The 16,992-nt window shown below is 43.1% G+C and overlaps 1 protein-coding gene across 5 annotated transcripts in view; it reads right to left on the bottom strand.

Annotated features, from left to right (window-relative positions):
• PRKCD (protein kinase C delta) overlaps positions 1-16,992 on the bottom strand; it is a 105,349-nt gene that overhangs the window by 29,955 nt on the left and 58,402 nt on the right. For 4 of the 5 annotated variants that reach the window (XM_084839797.1, XM_084839796.1, XM_084839799.1 and 1 more), the window contains one exon: positions 11,556-11,616. In XM_084839797.1, coding sequence (XP_084695923.1) covers positions 11,556-11,616 — 61 coding nt within the window. Of the gene's footprint in view, positions 1-8,573; positions 8,659-11,555; positions 11,617-16,992 lie in introns of those variants that run through there. The other variant, XM_084839801.1, reaches the window with a different exon arrangement.

The raw sequence follows: 16,992 nt of genomic DNA, 5'->3' as shown, positions 1-16,992 counted from the left end.
TCAAAAAATGAGATCAGACTTGTCTGGCAGGATTTGGTCTTGACAAATCGATGTTGGCTTCAAGTAATCACTGCATTGTTTTCAAGGTGTTTACAGATGGATTGCTTTATCATCTGCTCCAGAATTTCCCCAGGGATTGATGTCAGACTGCCTGGTCTGTAGTTCCCAGGTTCCTCCTTTTTGTTGCTTTTAGCCTCCCTCGCTAACCTCAGCTTGTTCTCAGCTTTAGCCTTCCTGATGCCATCCCTGCAATTCTGTGCTACATGCCTGTACTCTTCCTTTGCTGCTTGTCCTTCCTGCCACTTCCTATATGTGTGCTTTTTTTGTTTTCAGGTCATCTCTAAGCTTGTTGTGAAGCCACATTGGCTTCTTCTGTTGTCTTCCACCTTTTCTTCTTGTTGGAATTGTTTGTAATTGTGCCTTGAGAATTTCCTTTTTAAAAAACTCCCACCCATCTTGGACTCCTTTTCTCATTCGAGTCGCTTGCCATGGGACCTTCCTTATCATTGTTCTGAGTTTATTAAAATCGGCTTTCCTAAAATCCAGGATATGCGTTTGGCTACACTTGGCTTTTGCTTCCTTTAGAACCAAGAACTCAAGTATAACATGGTCGCTTTCCCCCAGAGTTCCTGTAACTGCTACTTCATCCACTAAATCATCTTTGCTGGTTAGGATCAAGTCAAGGATAGCTGATCCTCTGGTTCCTTCCTCTACTTTCTGTAGGAGGAAGTTATCTGCCACACAAGTCAGGAATTTCTTGGAGGGGCCAGGTTTTGCAGAATTTGTCTCTCAACAAATATCAGGGAAATTGAAGTCCCCCATTACTATTACATCATGCTTCCTTAAAACATTGGCTATTTGCTTTTCAAAAGTTTCATCCTCGTCTTCTCCTTGATTGGGTGGCCAGTAGTAGACTCCGACCACCATATTCCTTTTATTCTTTGCTCCATTTATTTTAATCCAGATGCCCTCGATGGGGCTACCAAGCTCACCCTCCTGTATTTCTGTGCAGAGATATGTATTTTTAACATATAGTGCAACCCCACCTCCCTTTCTGTTCCTCCCTTCAATTGCTGTATTGCAGTCATGAGAGTCATCCCACCAAGTCTCAGTTACACCCATCAAATCATAATTTCCCTCCTGTATTAAGAGTTCAAGTTTGTTCTGCTTGTTTCCCATGCTCTGGGCATTAGTATATACACATCGAAGACCATGCGCTTCATAGTCTGGCTTTCTTCCTACATGTTTGTGAAGACTATTATTGGGTGCTGTTAGAGCTGTTCTCTCTGTTGTGGTGCATGAGCCTTCGTCCATTGTTACCCCCAACTTTATGTCTCTCTTCTCCGTATGATTCAGTTTAAAGCCCTCCTGATAAAGTTCTTATGCTATCCCGCTTTTATTTTCAGATACTTTAACACAGTGTTAATGTTCTGGGAGACCAAATGCTTCCACAGCTTATCATTCTATTTTATGCTGCGATGGCTAATGTCACCAACTAGTAAAAGAAATTATTTAGAAAGAAAGAAAAATTTTCCTTTTCTGCTTCGATAGAAATAAATATTTCACAAGGGAAGCCAACATCGCTATAAAACTAACAAAAATTTAAAAATTGGAATTGGTTTATGAATGCATCATTTATGTTCTTCTTTTATGCAGAATGTCACCCAAGTTACAAAGATTTATAACTTTATTTAGGATCTGAGACTCAGAGAAACTGAAACAGTGATGTGGAAGATAGGTGACAGAAATGTATGAGAAGTGATCCTTGTTGACTTCCCTCAGACACTAAAACCAGTGCGAAGTACAACAATATGAATTTTTGGGTTTGGGGAATGAATGCTAATAAGGTCATCATGTAACATTCTAAATCAATTATTTAGCTAATTAGAAGAAATCCTGGAGTTCAACCTGTCATTCAGTGGCTCCTCAACTGCAGAAGTTCCAATGTATAAAGAGAGCTTCTGCAAAGTTTTCCCAATTCACTTCAAACCTTTGAGAGCTATGGATGTATAATCGCTTCCATGGACTGGGGCAGCCTTCAACCTGGAAATGAACAGCAAGTCTCATGCAGAAGTTCCATAGGATACAAAACAACCTTGAGCCACCTTCTGTTTCTCTTTCCATTTCTCACTATCTTGTCCTTCCCTTCCTCCTATGAAACCTCTTCCCCTTGTTGGGATCCCACATCAATGAAGAGTGAGTGTGAATTAAAACAATCACTTGACCAAGGCCAAATGCATAGCTATTTCCCACTTAATCAGCATCCGGAAACCTCAAGTGCGAAGATTTTTTAAAGAGATCCAAACAAAGCAAGTTTAGAAGTCTAACTTCTAAATAGACAGTATTAACCTAGGTATTTTCTGTCTTGCGAAAACCACATCATTCACAATCTGATTCCATTTAAACAATTGTAGTACATTACTTGGACAACATCTGCATCCTTGCATTACAGAGTGACAGCAGGAACTATACATGGAAGCTGAACTGAGTTGCTTTGAGAAAAACAATGATGGGGTTTGTTTAAGGAAAGCTCTAATCACCTCTACATGCTCAGATAGTAGCAATGTTATTAGGGATAAAAATCAATATTGTGGTTGTAGTCTATAATCCTGTGAAATTATGGCACAGCCATAGGAGACTTTGAAGTATCTATTATAGCGGTTCATATGGCTCCTTTTTTTCAGTTTAAAAAGGCAGCCTGCCTGTTCTTCTGGCTGTGTGTGCAGTTCTCCCCCTAGATTTCAATGGGACTTATTCCCTAATAGGAGGCATGAGATTGCAGTCTGATAGCACAGTCCTATACATATTCACACTATACTGTATTCACACTAGTAAACGTGAAGCTTTGGTTTGAAGCCTCAAATCTTTTCCAAGAAAAATATGGGAGCAATCCTATAGCCCCTAGACAAGAGTCTGGGGGACCATAGGATAATATGGATTCCTGGATCTGAGGTCAGAGACAGTGCTCCAACTGCAGATCCAGGAATCCGCAATCCCCACCACCTCCACCTTCCCACTGGCATGGAGAGAACCCCCTTGGAGAGGGGGTAAAGGGGGTATGCCAGTAGGCAGGGAGGCATCTGGGGAAGCCAGGATACAATGTATCTTGACGTCTCCCCAGCCTCCTTCCCTCCCACTCTGACGTGACCCAGCAAGATGGGCAAAAAAGCCCATCTAGCCAAAATGCAGTGGGAAGAACACAGAGGCGAAGATTGCCTCCACCACTCCTCCCACTCTGCATAGGATGCCAGTAAGCCTCCAAGTCCAGAGGCTTATGGGCATCGCCATAGGATTACACCCTAAAATAAGCTGCTTTTCAAGAATATTTTCATGGTGAATGTCAGCTATGCAACATGGCAAAGTCTGATGTCTTCTTTTGGGCACCATTTCTGTAGCCATTTGCAAGGCATTTGTAGCTAGGTGAGAGATGATTAAAGCATGAAGTTTGGATCCAAAATAACTTATTTTCTGTGTAAGGGAGGTGATGACATCACAGTAACTAGTGCAACATCAAAAGGAGGTGGTGTTTTATCAACAGCATGATGCCTCTGCTTCAGTTCAAAGTGAAGGTAGTAGTGGATAATTTCTCTATAAGGGGTGAGCAACTGTGGCAGGTCCATGGGCCATTTCCCCCCACCTTCTCCCACAAACTGCAGTCCATAGGGTACACCTCAAAAAGTAAAAGAAGAAAAAGATACAACTAGACAGTGCTACAAGGATTAAATTCAGCTTGGGCCAAAAGGGCCAAATTTTGCTGGAAAACAAACTAAATTTGGCCCTTTGGTGCTCTGTCGCCAGTTTGGATGCCGTTTTTAAAAATTTGGGGGTGTGGCCAGGGCAATGGTGATGGTAGGGAAGTGCATGTTGCTCCTTGTTCTATAGGATAAGAACACTGGGAGTAGGGTTTCAGGGTAGGATGGGGTTTTTTTTTAAGTGTGCAGTTTTATTTTAAGCAATACTTGTATGGCAAGTCTTAAAGAGGGGATGGGGTTGAAACTAAAGTGCTTTGCTTCCTGCCTTACCTAGTCCCCATTCCCTCATTCTTTTTTCTTATCCCCAGACATAAGTAGCTCCTCCACCACACTGCCTAACTAAATCTGACTGATCGTGTATAATGTGTTCTTTAACCATAGGGGAAAAACCTGATTGAAATTGTAGGTGTGTTCCAAATGAAGAGGGCAATTCCTTTTCTGACCTCTGTACCCTTCAACACAGGTGTTATTTTCTCTTGTTGACTGTCCAGCCAAAAGGGAAAGTTGGAAACAACCTCGGTTTGATTAGTCTCATGTTAAAAAGAGTATCAATATTTCAAAACCCTTTTTCCTATGCATTACTCATCTTTTAGTGTTCACTCGTTCTTACTCAAAGTGAATGGAACAACAGCTGTTTTTTTAATGAGGCTTTGAGGCCTGGAGGACAGAAGCAAGATTCTCAGCCCATTCTCAGAGTGGAACATCATGGGTGTCTCTATGTTAAGCAAAACAAAACAAAACAAAACACACCACTCATCCTTTCTGGGGTTTTCTGCTTTCGCTTTCTTTGTGGGATTAGGATGTGCTTCTTTACACAGCAGACATGTGGTTTCAATAGAGGAAGCACCTCCCTCCCTCTCTGGTATGTGTGAAAAGGAGCGGGGGGGTGGGGGAGTCTTGCTTTCATAGCTTAACCTGTGCTGTACTGTTTCCTCACTGCCCTAGGCAGATTTACTTGGGAGTAAGCCCCATTGAAGTCAATGGGGCTTCGGAGCACACATAAGATCAGGCTGTAAGTCTGCAACCCTCGGCACACTTACTTGGGAGTAAGCCCCACTGAACTTAATGGGGTGCTCTGAATCAACAGAGGATGCTGATTCTGAGCTTGGTGGGGTGGGGTGTCAGATCTGTCTCCCTTCATTGCAAGGAGGCATTTTGCTCAAGCACTTAAATGGCAGACATGTGGTTTGAATCAAGGAAAGTCCTTCCTCGGCAAGTTGATGGTGCTAAGCTGGCATTACACACTGCCCATATGGCACTATTAACTTTTATAACTAGTTTCTCTCCTATCTTTTTGAAAGCATCGTAAAGGGGAAAATGTGCGTGAGGCATCCTGGAGGTTGATGACATGTCAAGGACCTGCAACATTCCATGAGTGACCGATCACGAACGTGGAATAAATCACTCATAAACACCCTATATGTTTCCCCAACCTTGCTCATCTCCTCAAACAGTGATCCCAAGAGATACATGTTCCACTGAAATCTAGTAAATTTGTTTAGAACAAGAATAAAAGTCTAGACTGTTAAGTTTTATATCACAGTCTTGGGGGAATGAGATGGCAACACATTTTGGGGATAATCCTGCACAGTGGGGCCTTTGAGAATGTGCTCTCACTGTGCCAGATTCACTGAAACACCCCAGCTAACTCATGTTAACCAAAAGCCAACCTGTGCCTCCCTTACTGGAAAGGGAATCCAGTGTCCCATTCCCTCACCTCTTCAGCATCCTCCAGACCATTCCAACCAAGAACATGAAATCTGCAATGGGCTCCTGGGGCGTGTAGAGGAGCGGACAACTAGCTGACTGTAAAGAATAGACAGGAGGGTCTTGGGAATGGCTGGACTTATTCCAGCAAGCCTGCCTGCAGATTGGGGTGGGACGGGGGTGAGAGGGCTTTGCTGCATGCTTATGAGGACCCTTTCCACCTGCTGAAGGGTAGGGCAGGGGAATACTGTGTTCCCTAAGTTTGTTTAATCATTTACAAACTGATCTCATGGTGAACGCATTACTAGTCAAGATTGTCTTAGCCCTGAAAAAGAACATAGAGCAGAAGTGGAATAAGGAGAGGCTTTTTTTTTTTTAAAGACTAGTAATACTGCAGGCTGGTTACAGGGTAAAAGCCAATTGTATATGGGAAATAAGCCATATTGTTATTCCAATCTTTCCTCTTTAGTGTCCTCAAAATCAAATCAAGGGGTGGAACTTGGATTTTATTTGGTGCCAATGGCAAAAGTAGAATCGACTTAAGTTTAGCAAACCAAAATTTAGCAAAGGCAGGCACTGGGGATCCTTCCTCATCTTAGTGAGGCATTTTAATGTCCATAACAGAGGGAATAATGCAGAGACTAAGACCAAAAAGGTGTGTGTAAGAGAAACAGAGATTAACTGCCTTTCCTTGAAACGAATGATGAGACCCATGATATATGAGTGTGCTTTGCCTTTAAATTTAATAGTACACCAAAGCATACTCTTCAGTGTACTGTCTGGCTTAACAGCTTTTTTGCTGACTTCCCTGTTCTAAGCTCCCAAGTCCACACCATGTATTATGCATGATGTAAAAGCAACCATTACAGTCCCACCACTACAAGCAAATGTAAACAGCTTGTTTTGCTTGCCCTTCTCCAGCAAAGGAATGGGAAAGTGCCAGCAGCAGCTAGATGGACAGTGAATCTGATGTTTCTAATCAATACAGCTCTGAATGAATATGTGCTCCTTTTAGCTGCAGGATCTGAAGAATGTACACCTGCTTCATACTTTGCTATTTCTTATTGGCCAGCAAAGCAATTGTTTGCTTCCCACAATGCAAACATAAGAAAATACACTTGTAGACAGTAGAAACAAAGGGGGCCTCTGGTCTAAACTAGCTGGCAGGCTTGAATCAGCCTTGAAACAAGAAGACAATATCAGATCTGAGACTGCAGTATTGAGCTCCATCTGTCTTTTAATGAGAGGAGGGAGAGAGAGGCAGAGATCAACTTTACTCCAGTTTTTCTTTAATCTTGTTAATTTCAAAGCTCTTATCTTGCAAATATTCTTAAATACTTTTCAAATTATTATTTATAATGACACACAACAGGATATGGCCAAATAGTGGTTCAGAAGCTACCTGCAGTTCCCATACAGATAAAGTGATAATCCTGAGCAAGTCAAGATTAAAAAATCTTCTTGATTGATTCCAGAACCTGGAACTAAGAATGGGTAGGAGAAAGAGATCGTCATATCAGTGTTCTGCCAGACAGGGGAAACTCTGGAGATTATGGGCTAGTTACAATAAAGATGGAAGATGTGAGATGAGGGCAGAGAAGAAGCAGAGATTACACGAAGCTCTAAGCCAGGGTGGGCAACTTGTGGCCCTTCAGAGGTTTTTGGCCTACAATGTCCCACACCATGGGCTATGCTGGCAAAGTCTGATGGGAGTTGTAGGCCAAACTGTCTGGACGGCCACATGTTGCTGTAAGGAGCGGTGCAGCTAGACTCTGGGCTTAATGGCCTACCAGAGCCCCTTCTTTAGAGGGCAACTTCACCTGCTTCAAAATGTGGTAAGCCAGCCCTGCTTTGTTTGAGGGTCCTCCCGCCCAAAGTCCTGAGGGCACCAAGGGCTCTATGCAGCAGCCTCACCAGGGGCTGTTACAGAAAAAGAAGCAGCATCAGGGGGAGGGGAGCACTGGGAAGGATGGTGGAATGAAGGCTCTGTTGCAGAGGGAGGAAGGAGCAGCAGGAGCTGCGGCTCTCAGCCAGACTTAGATTTTTCTGGTGTGGCTCATAGTATTTGAAACCAGAAACCTCGGCCACTTATAAAATGCTTCTGAAATAACAATGCCCTGAAATATCAACGCTCTTGAATTCCCCCTGCTCCTTGCAGTTCTCCACATCAGCTCTGGCGGGGTGTGTGACGTGGGGAGGAGAGAAGGGAAAGACCCATTACGTGAGTATAAGTCGGCAAGCAAAACACTGGATTTAGCCCAAATCATTGTAATTAGAAAGACAACAACTGTTAGTAACCAGACGAACTGTTGCAACAGTTGCCTCATACAGAGAAGTGGAATTCAGAGGAATTTTTTTATTCTCCATAGAGCATTTCATAGGTCCCTTTGATAGTACTACAAACAGATACTATTGAAGTATCACGAAACTGGTGCATTTCAAATGTTATCCTACATGCAATTTCCAAATGCAATTATTTGTTAACACTACCAACTATCACTTCCCCGTTAGTAAAGTCAGTGTTTTGCATGTGGACACACTGGGAACAAAAATGTTTGCGTAAAGCATCTCAAGAGAGCAGAAGAATGACTAGAATGGAAAACCTTCCCTCAGCTTTCAAAGGCTATAGACATTAGCACACACCATCAAGTTTTCATCCCTTTACAAACAAGGGAGGAAACCTTGTTCAGACTTCTTGCACAGTTCCCACTGAAATGAATGGGATCGTAAATGAACAAGTGCAGGAACAATACAATTCCTATTTATTTTAACCAGATGAGAACAGTAAATATTGCCAGTTACTGATATTGGAAAGAATTATTTTCTGTCTTTTCATTATAAATAGGATATTTGTATTAATTAAAGTAATTAATTGAAAACATGCACACAGTTTATACATCAGTTAGGCAGCAGTAGGCTCCCCCCCCCCCAGATCTCTCTCTCTCTAAATAAATCATGCACATCCACTCACCAAACATTCTTCACAAAATATACATAGAAGAGAAATCCCATTCAGGCACTAGATTATCCATTAAACCTTTCCCATATCCTAAAAAGGTTAAATAGTGCCCTTTACTGAAACTACCTATTTTACAAAGAAAGGAATGGACAAACCCTTTGTTTTTAATGCTGAAGCCAGCCGCATGATAGACCCAGAAAGAGAACGTTATTCCAGCTACCTCCAAAGCTGCTTAAAGACAGAGAGGGACACTCAGTGCTAAAGTAAACCATCCACCATGGTGCCAAGTTCCATGCTTGGATAAAGTAAATAGCTTCATTTAAATAAACAAAGACATTGGCAACTAGACCTGCTTGCTTTTTATAAGTATCATTTATGTATCATGGAAAAACAGAAGACCCATTCGTGGGACACTAACTCCAGAGTACATCATCTGTGACAAATAGTACATTACTTCTATTCTTCCATTTTAGAGTTTGGATCTAGAATAGTCATTCCACCAGTGGGAAGGTATCATGGCAGAAAGGGACTTCCCCATCTCATCCCACCCCCACCCCACCCACAGCACCCTGCGCATCCTCCCAATCTACTCTAGAGGGCTGGGAGACTATCCAGGGCAGATTTTGAGGGTGAATTGGGGGGCTGCAGTGGGGAGAACATGTTGTGGAAGTCTCAGTTCTGCCAACAGTATCCTTCCACTGGCAAAATGATAGTTCTGGATCCAACCCCAGGATGAACAACTGTCTTTCCTTTTCTGCGTTTAAAAAAGTCATAAGTGAGAAGAGAAATTAATTTAGAAGAGATCACTTCAGAAGCTTTGGTTCTAGTCACTAAATCCAAAAATCAAGTGGGCAATAATGAGTTTAGGACTTGGATGAAGAAGGTAGGGAGATCAGGTGTGCTTGTGCATTTGTACTGTCCCTAGTTCTGCTGAAAGCACCTTCTCATGTGGTGTAAGTCAGGGACCAGGCCTTGAGCCTACAGGGCACAGACAATAGCCTGGAATGGCATGAAGATGGTCACTGTTAATATTGTAGTGTCATTTAGTAGTTAGCTTACACAAGAGATCCTCTGACCTAAGCCTTTTGGGTCAAAAGTAATTCGTAAGCTTGAGAGCACGAGGACGTCAACAAAAAATAACTTTGGCAGTTTCAGTAAAAATGCCAGGATTGATTTTTCTTCAAACAAAATACCTGAAAACTGTAATTCATAAATGTATATATCTACACTTAATTGCAACTATCAGTTATGAACAAACTTTAGCTTTTGTAAATTCAAGGAAATAAAACATTACAACAATTGCATTAAACACCACTGGCAACACAAGTATCTGATTCTGCACTTCTGTTGCATCACTCATGCAATTTTTACAATAACAACACATTTGCCAAAATATTGCCAGATTTAAGAAGTCACAGTGGAATTGCACGCTTATCACCTTCAGCTGTTCTGCCTCATGCAATAATGTAATGATACTAAGATACTGTAGTGCCAAGATAGTACAGGGGAAGTAGCTTTGTATGCAAAAGGTCCCAAATTCGGTCCCAGGCATCCCCAGTTAAAAGAAGACCTCAAAAAGTTCACATGGGTACAGACATCCCCATTTACTTCAGTGACAAGCCCAGCTTTTAGGACACCTTGAAATGTGTGCAGAAAGCTGTCCCTCCTACTGAAGAAACAGAAGAAGCTGCTTAGCATACAGGAGTTTTATGAATGCATCTGAATATTAGGGCTACAGAATTGAAGAATCCAGGTGCCCCCAATTAATCATAAAGGCACTTAAGAGGGGTGTTTTTGGTAGGTAGCTGATTCATCAATCCACAATCAGTGATCAATCCACAACTTTCAGTGGTGATGCAACACTGGATATGTCCCCCTTTTGGGCCCAGCTCCAAAAAACTGGTCCCAGCTGTGACCAATATGAAACGGGATGCGTGTAAGTCCAAGAGCAGAGCTTAACTTTCCTTCTTCCTTTCAGTTTCTGCTCTGAACCTGTGCTGGATTGGTCAGGATAGACTTGATGCTAGAATGCTATGCAGTTTAGAATAGTTGTTCTTTAAACTAAATGGGTTAGAGTGGTGTAGGTCCTGACAATATAGGGCATGATATAATTATGATTATGTTCTATTTGTTGCTTTGTCCATTATTCTTATTCAATTTTCTGTTATTCTTCTATTCACATTGCACTGTCTTGATCATTACTCTTTTAGTCACATTACACATTGAGTCATTTAAGCTCATGCTATTTTTGCTGTGTTTCAATAAACTTTTTAATTTGTTTCAGTTGCAACCTTGAGTCTGTGGTCCTTGTCCCTGCTCCCTGTCCACTGGGGTGCAAATTCAAACCCAGGTTAACAGCCAGTCCTAAGTTATAGGTATAGGGGTAGTCATACTTCAACAATAAAAACTGGCACTTTCCACCTTGTATTCCAATAGCGTGTACCAATTGTATTAAGAAATGCAAGTAAAGGAAAGGGAAAAAAAGCTGCAAGGATTTCACCTCAATAAAAACAGCATGGTTCCCCTGAAAATGCAGAGCTATAACCATAAGCTTTGATGCACATGCAATGGATCTGATGCACATATGGAGCTCTGAACAAAGGAGGTGCGGCTGGAGGGTTCAAACAACCCTGAACACATTCAAGGAAGGAGGCTGTGTTGATTAACCCTACTACCACCCAGTGGCTATGCTCCCTGTCCGCCATCCACATGTTCAATGTGTGTGAGAAGGAGCTCTACTCATATACAGATCAACACATGTAGAAATCCCCCCCCCCAAATCAGGAGAGCTTGTGATTATCACCCATGTGGAGAATCTCTGTGCATGCATGTTAGTAGATGCATAGGAGCTCCTTCTCACACTCACGCAGAAGACAGGGCATGGCCACTGCACACATCAGCAATGGAGGGTGTGGGGGTCTTTGTATGGCCCCACAGCCTCCCTAAGACATTCCTTAAACATGGCAGGGGTGGGGGAGGTCATCTGAAGCCCCTATACGACTCGGGGAAAGCTCTATGCATGCAATGGAGAAATCCTGTTGCCGATGCAGAGCATTCCAGATGTAGAATTCAGATTGTGTCCATCATATTTCAAGTTAATTTTTACTATATAATATAATTTTAAAAGCTCTCCTTACCTCCATCTTCTAGAAAATATTGTACAGCCATCAATACTTTCCCCTGAGGCTGTAAATCAAGCTAAGAAGAAAGAGACCAATGAATTACACAACAGTTATGCTAAAACCCCACAACGATCTATTTTCACATGGAATTAGAAATGTCACACGAGTCTGGTTAGAATTCAAGTCAAAGAAAAATGCTGTTTTCCTTCTCTCTGATCTACTTCCCCCTTCATGGATCACTGCCTTGTTGTGGCGAAGGGGCTTGCGTAACTCAGTGAAGCCATAAGCTATGCCGTGCAGGGCCACCCAAGACGGACAGGTCATGGCAGAGAGTTCTGACAAAATGTGGTCCACTGGAGAAGGAAATGGCAACCCACTCCAGTATTCTTGCCAAGAAAACCCCATGGAACGTATCACAAGGCTAAAAGATATGACGCCGGAAGATGAGCCCCTCAGGTCGGAAGGTGTCCAATATGCTACTGGGGAAGAGCAGAGGGTATTTCCAAGTAGCGCCAGAAAGAGTGAAGCGGCTGGGCCAAACCCGAAAGGACACTCAGCTGTGGATGTGTCTGGTGGTGAAAAGAAAATCCGATGCTGTAAAGAACAATATTGTTTAGGAACCTGGAATGTCAGATCAATGAATCAAGGTAAGCTGGAGGTGGTCAAACATGAGATGGCAAGATTGAACATCGACATCTTGGGAATCAGCGAACTCAAATGGACAGGCATGGGCGAATTTAATTCAGGTGACCATCATATCTACTATTGTGGGCAAGAATCCCTTAGAAGAAATGGAGTAGCACTCATAGTCAACAGAAGGGTGGGAAAAGCAGTACTGGGGTACAATCTTAAAAATGATAGAATGATCTCAGTACGAATCCAAGGCAAACCATTCAACATCACAGTAATTCAAGTCTATGCCCCAACCACTAAGGCCGAAGAAGCTGAGGTTGATCGGTTCTATGAAGACCTACAACACCTTCTAGAAGTAACACCAAAAAAAGATGTCCTCTTCATCATAGGGGATTGGAATGCTAAAGTAGGAAGTCAAGAAATCACTGGGATAACAGGCAGGCATGGCCTTGGTGTACAAAATGAAGCAGGACAAAAGCTAATAGAGTTTTGCCAAGAGAACATGCTGATCATAGCAAACACTCTTTTCCAACAGCACAAGAGGCGACTCTACACATGGACATCACCAGATGGTCAATATCGAAATCAGATTGATTATGTCCTTTGCAGCCAAAGATGGAGAAGCTCCATACAGTCAGTCAAAACAAGACCTGGAGCTGACTGTGGCTCAGATCATGAGCTGCTTCTTGCAAAATTTCGGCTTAAATTGAAGAACGTCGGGAAAACCACTAAACCGTTCAGGTATGACCTAAATCATATCCCTGATGAATATACAGTGGAGGTGAGGAATAGATTTCAGGGATTAGACCTGATAGACAGAGTGCCTGAGGAACTATGGACGGAGGTCCGTAACATTGTTCAGGAGGCAGCAACGAAATCCATCCCAAAGAAAAAGAAATGCAAGAAAGCCAAGTGGCTGTCTGATGAGGCTTTACAAGTAGCTCACGAAAGAAGGGAAGCGAAAAGCAAGGGAGAAAGGGGAAGATATACCCAACTGAATGCAGAGTTCCAGAGAATAGCAAGGAGAGACAAGAAGGCCTTCTTAAATGAACAATGCAAAGAAATCGAGGAAAACAACAGAATGGGAAAGACTAGAGATCTCTTCAAGAAAATTGGAGATCTCAAGGGAACGTTTTGTGCAAAGACGGGCATGCTAAAGGACAAAGAAGGCAGGGACCTAACAGAAGCAGATGAGATTAAGAAGAGGTGGAAAGAATACACAGAAGAACTATACAGGAAAGATCTTAATGTCCCTGATAGCCATGATAGTGCGGTCACTGAACTTGAGCCGGATATCCTAGAGAGTGAAGTCAAGTGGGCCTTAGGAAGCATTAGTAACAACAAAGCTAGCGGAGATGACAGTATTCCAGCCGAGCTATTTAAAATCCTAAAAGATGATGCTGTTAAAGTGCTGCACTCAATATGCCAACAAATCTGGAACACTCAACAGTGGCCACAAGACTGGAAAAGGTCAGTTTACATTCCAATTCCAAAGAAGGGCAATGCCAAAGAGTGTTCAAACTACCGCACAATTGCGCTCATTTCACATGCCAGCAAGGTGATGCTCAAAATCCTACAAGCTAGGCTTCAGCAGTATGCGAACCGAGAACTACCAGAAGTACAAGCTGGGTTTAGAAGAGGCAGAGGAACTAGAGATCAAATCGCCAACATTCGCTGCATCATGGAGAAAGCAAGAGAATTCCAGAAAAACGTCTATTTCTGCTTCATTGACTACGCTAAAGCCTTTGATTGTGTGGATCACAACAAACTGTGGCAAATTCTTAAAGTGATGGGAGTACCAGACCACCTTACCTGTCTCCTGAGAAACCTGTACAAGGGTCAAGAAGCAACAGTAAGAACCAGAGATGGAACAACCGATTGGTTCAAAATTGGGAAAGGAGTACGACAAGGCTGCATATTGTCACCCTGCTTATTTAACTTATATGCAGAGTACATCATGAGAAATGCCGGGTTGGATGAATCAGAGGTCGGAATTAAGATTGCAGGGAGAATTATCAACAACCCCTGATATGCAGACGATACCACCCTAATGGCAGAAAACGAAGAGGATCTAAAGAGCCTCTTGTTGAGGGTGAAAGAGGAGAGTGCAAAAGCTGGTTTGAAACTCAACATTAAAAAAACGAAGATCATGGCATCTGGCCCCATCACTTCCTGGCATACAGAAGGGGAAGAAATGGAAACAGTGACAGATTTTACTTTCTTGGGCTCCAAGATCACCGCAGATGGTGACTGTAGCCCTGAAATTAAAAGACGCTTGCTCCTTGGGAGGAAAGCTATGGCCAACCTAGACAGCATAGTAAGAAGCAGAGACATCACCTTGCCGACAAAGGTCCGTCTAATCAAAGCTATGGTTTTCCCAGTAGTAATGTATGGCTGTGAGAGCTGGACTATAAGGAAGCCTGAGCGCCGAAGAATTGATGCTTTCGAACTGTGGTGCTGGAGAAGACTCTTACGAGTCCCCTGGACTGCAAGGAGGTCAAATCAGTCCATCCTAAAGGAAATCAACCCTGAGTGCTCATTGGAAGGACAGATAATGAAGCTGAAGCTCCAATATTTTGGCCACCTAATGCGAAGAGAAAACTCCCTGGAAAAGACCCTGATGCTGGGAAAGACTGAAGGCAAAAGGAGAAGGGGACGGCAGAGGATGAGATGGCTAGATAGCATCACGGATGCAATGAATATGAACTTGAGCACGCTCCGGGAGAGAGCGCAGGACAGGAAGGCCTGGCGTGCTATGGTCCATGGGGTCACGAAGAGTCGGACACGACTGAACGACTGAACAACAACAACAAACAACAATGTTGATATTTTGGGTTTCTTAATTATTAGGGATCAACATCATGTTTCATATTTGATTAGCTGACTAGAACTGTGTAAACCAACTTTCCCCAAGCTTTCACCCTATAGATGTACTGGAATACAACTCCAAGCATCCCCAGCAAGCATGCCCACTGTTCAGGCTAGCTGGGGATTATGGGAGTTGTAGTCCAGCATGCCTAGCAGGTGCCAGGTTGGGGAAGTTTGGTGTAAACTCTACAGCTTTTCCATGAACCCAAATCCCATTGATTTTCATTCTTTGCCAGAGGAACCCTCTACAAATGAACAGAACATGCTTTGATCCTCCCCAGAAATATGTATGACAAACTGAAGATCATGCTCACTATTGCCTAAATTCACCTTACGGCAAGTGAGCAGTCAGATCCACTGGCCCACCAGCACGGTCAATGCTATGTTCTACATAATTGACCATATTTTATAGACTGAAATATTAATGACCCCTCAGCTTAACTCATATTATTTCAAGCATTTCTCTGACCCAGCCAATGATACAGAGCAGGGGTGGGGAAATGCACATGGTCATGATGTCCGGACATGATAAAGCAAGGTGAATGAACACATGATGGAAGTGGATGGAGGAACATGACAAGGGGCGGCCACTTTCAGCAGCATCCCCGTTTTTTAATGTGTAATTCTGCAGTGAGGAAAAGAAGGGGAAGATCTGCCTACATGCACATTGAAGTACTCAAAATATAGACTAAAAGAAGCAGATTAAAGAACAGCTCTATACTGAAATCCCAGGACACATATTGTATATATTACTGAAATGTATGCAGACTCAGGAAAAAATCAGAACTTCCTAACAACTCCTGTACTACCTTCTGTGGGTATATACTATGAGTCTCCAACCTTTTGGACCCATTGGCACATTTGGAAATTGAGAAATTGCTGTGGGCACCACCAAAAAATGGCTCCCATGACAGATGTGTCAAGTCACATAATGGCTGCCATGGGAGCCTGGCTAGTCAAAAGGCAAGTAATTCACAGAAGAAACAGAGTACCAGAGGCAGTGAGCCTATGTACACCAGTTGCTGGGGAACATGGGTGGGAAAGTGCTGTTGCGCTCACGCCCTACTTGTAGGCTCCCAGTTGACAGCTGGTTGGCCACTATGTTAACAGAGTGCTGGACTAGATGGGTCCTTGGTCTGATCCAGCAGGGCTCTTCTTATGTTCTTCCTCTTAAGCAGAGGAAAGGTCTGAATTCCAAAAGCTAATCCACATATTTGACCCCAAAGAAATACAACAAAATACCCATTTAAAGTTGCAATCCTATGCATGCATACATGGAACTGAGTGGGAATTACTTCTGAGTAGGTCTACATAGGGTTGCTCTGCTCATCCTATACACACACACCTTTCCCCAGCCCCGTAAGGAGAGAAAAAGTTATCCCTACCTTGACCCTAGCTCAGCTACTCTGTTCCCCACCCAGAACTCCTACTTCCTTCTTTGACATCAGAGCACCCACTGGAGAAGGTGGTGGTTGTGGTGGTGTGTGTGTATGTAGAATGAGAGAAGAGGCTGGGAATGAAGAGGAAAAAAAAACAAGGCTAGAGAGAGTGAGGTAAAGAGATGGGGGAGATAAATAGCAAGGCTAGAGGCTGGTAGTGGAGAGAACCAGCGAGATAAAGGGGAAAGCAGGAGGGAGAGCAAGGCCAGGGGCTAGGAAGGGAGAGAAGGAAGGGGTCTAGGGATGGGGAATGGAGAGAAACAGTGAGACTAGAGGCTGGGAGTGGAGAGAGAGAGAGCAAAGGAGAAAGGGCTGTGTAGGCGGAAGAAGACTGGGCAGGTCCAGGAAGCAACTCTTTCCTTTTCGTCTTGCCTGCCAAACAGCTGACCAGTGGCAGGTTCAGGAAAAGGAAGGAGAACCTGATGCCCTAATGTCTTTCAAGATTTTATTAAAAATAATCTTTTGACACCAAATCAAAACCCCATTTTGATTTGGTGTCTAATGCTTAGCAA

Source organism: Heloderma suspectum, chromosome 2, assembly GCF_057233095.1.
Source record: "Heloderma suspectum isolate Gila_16-S chromosome 2, 16-S_ref, whole genome shotgun sequence".
Classification (NCBI taxonomy): Eukaryota; Metazoa; Chordata; class Lepidosauria; order Squamata; family Helodermatidae; genus Heloderma; species Heloderma suspectum.
The sequence above is the reverse complement of the archived record's forward strand: the minus strand, read 5'-3'. Positions and strand labels throughout refer to the sequence as shown.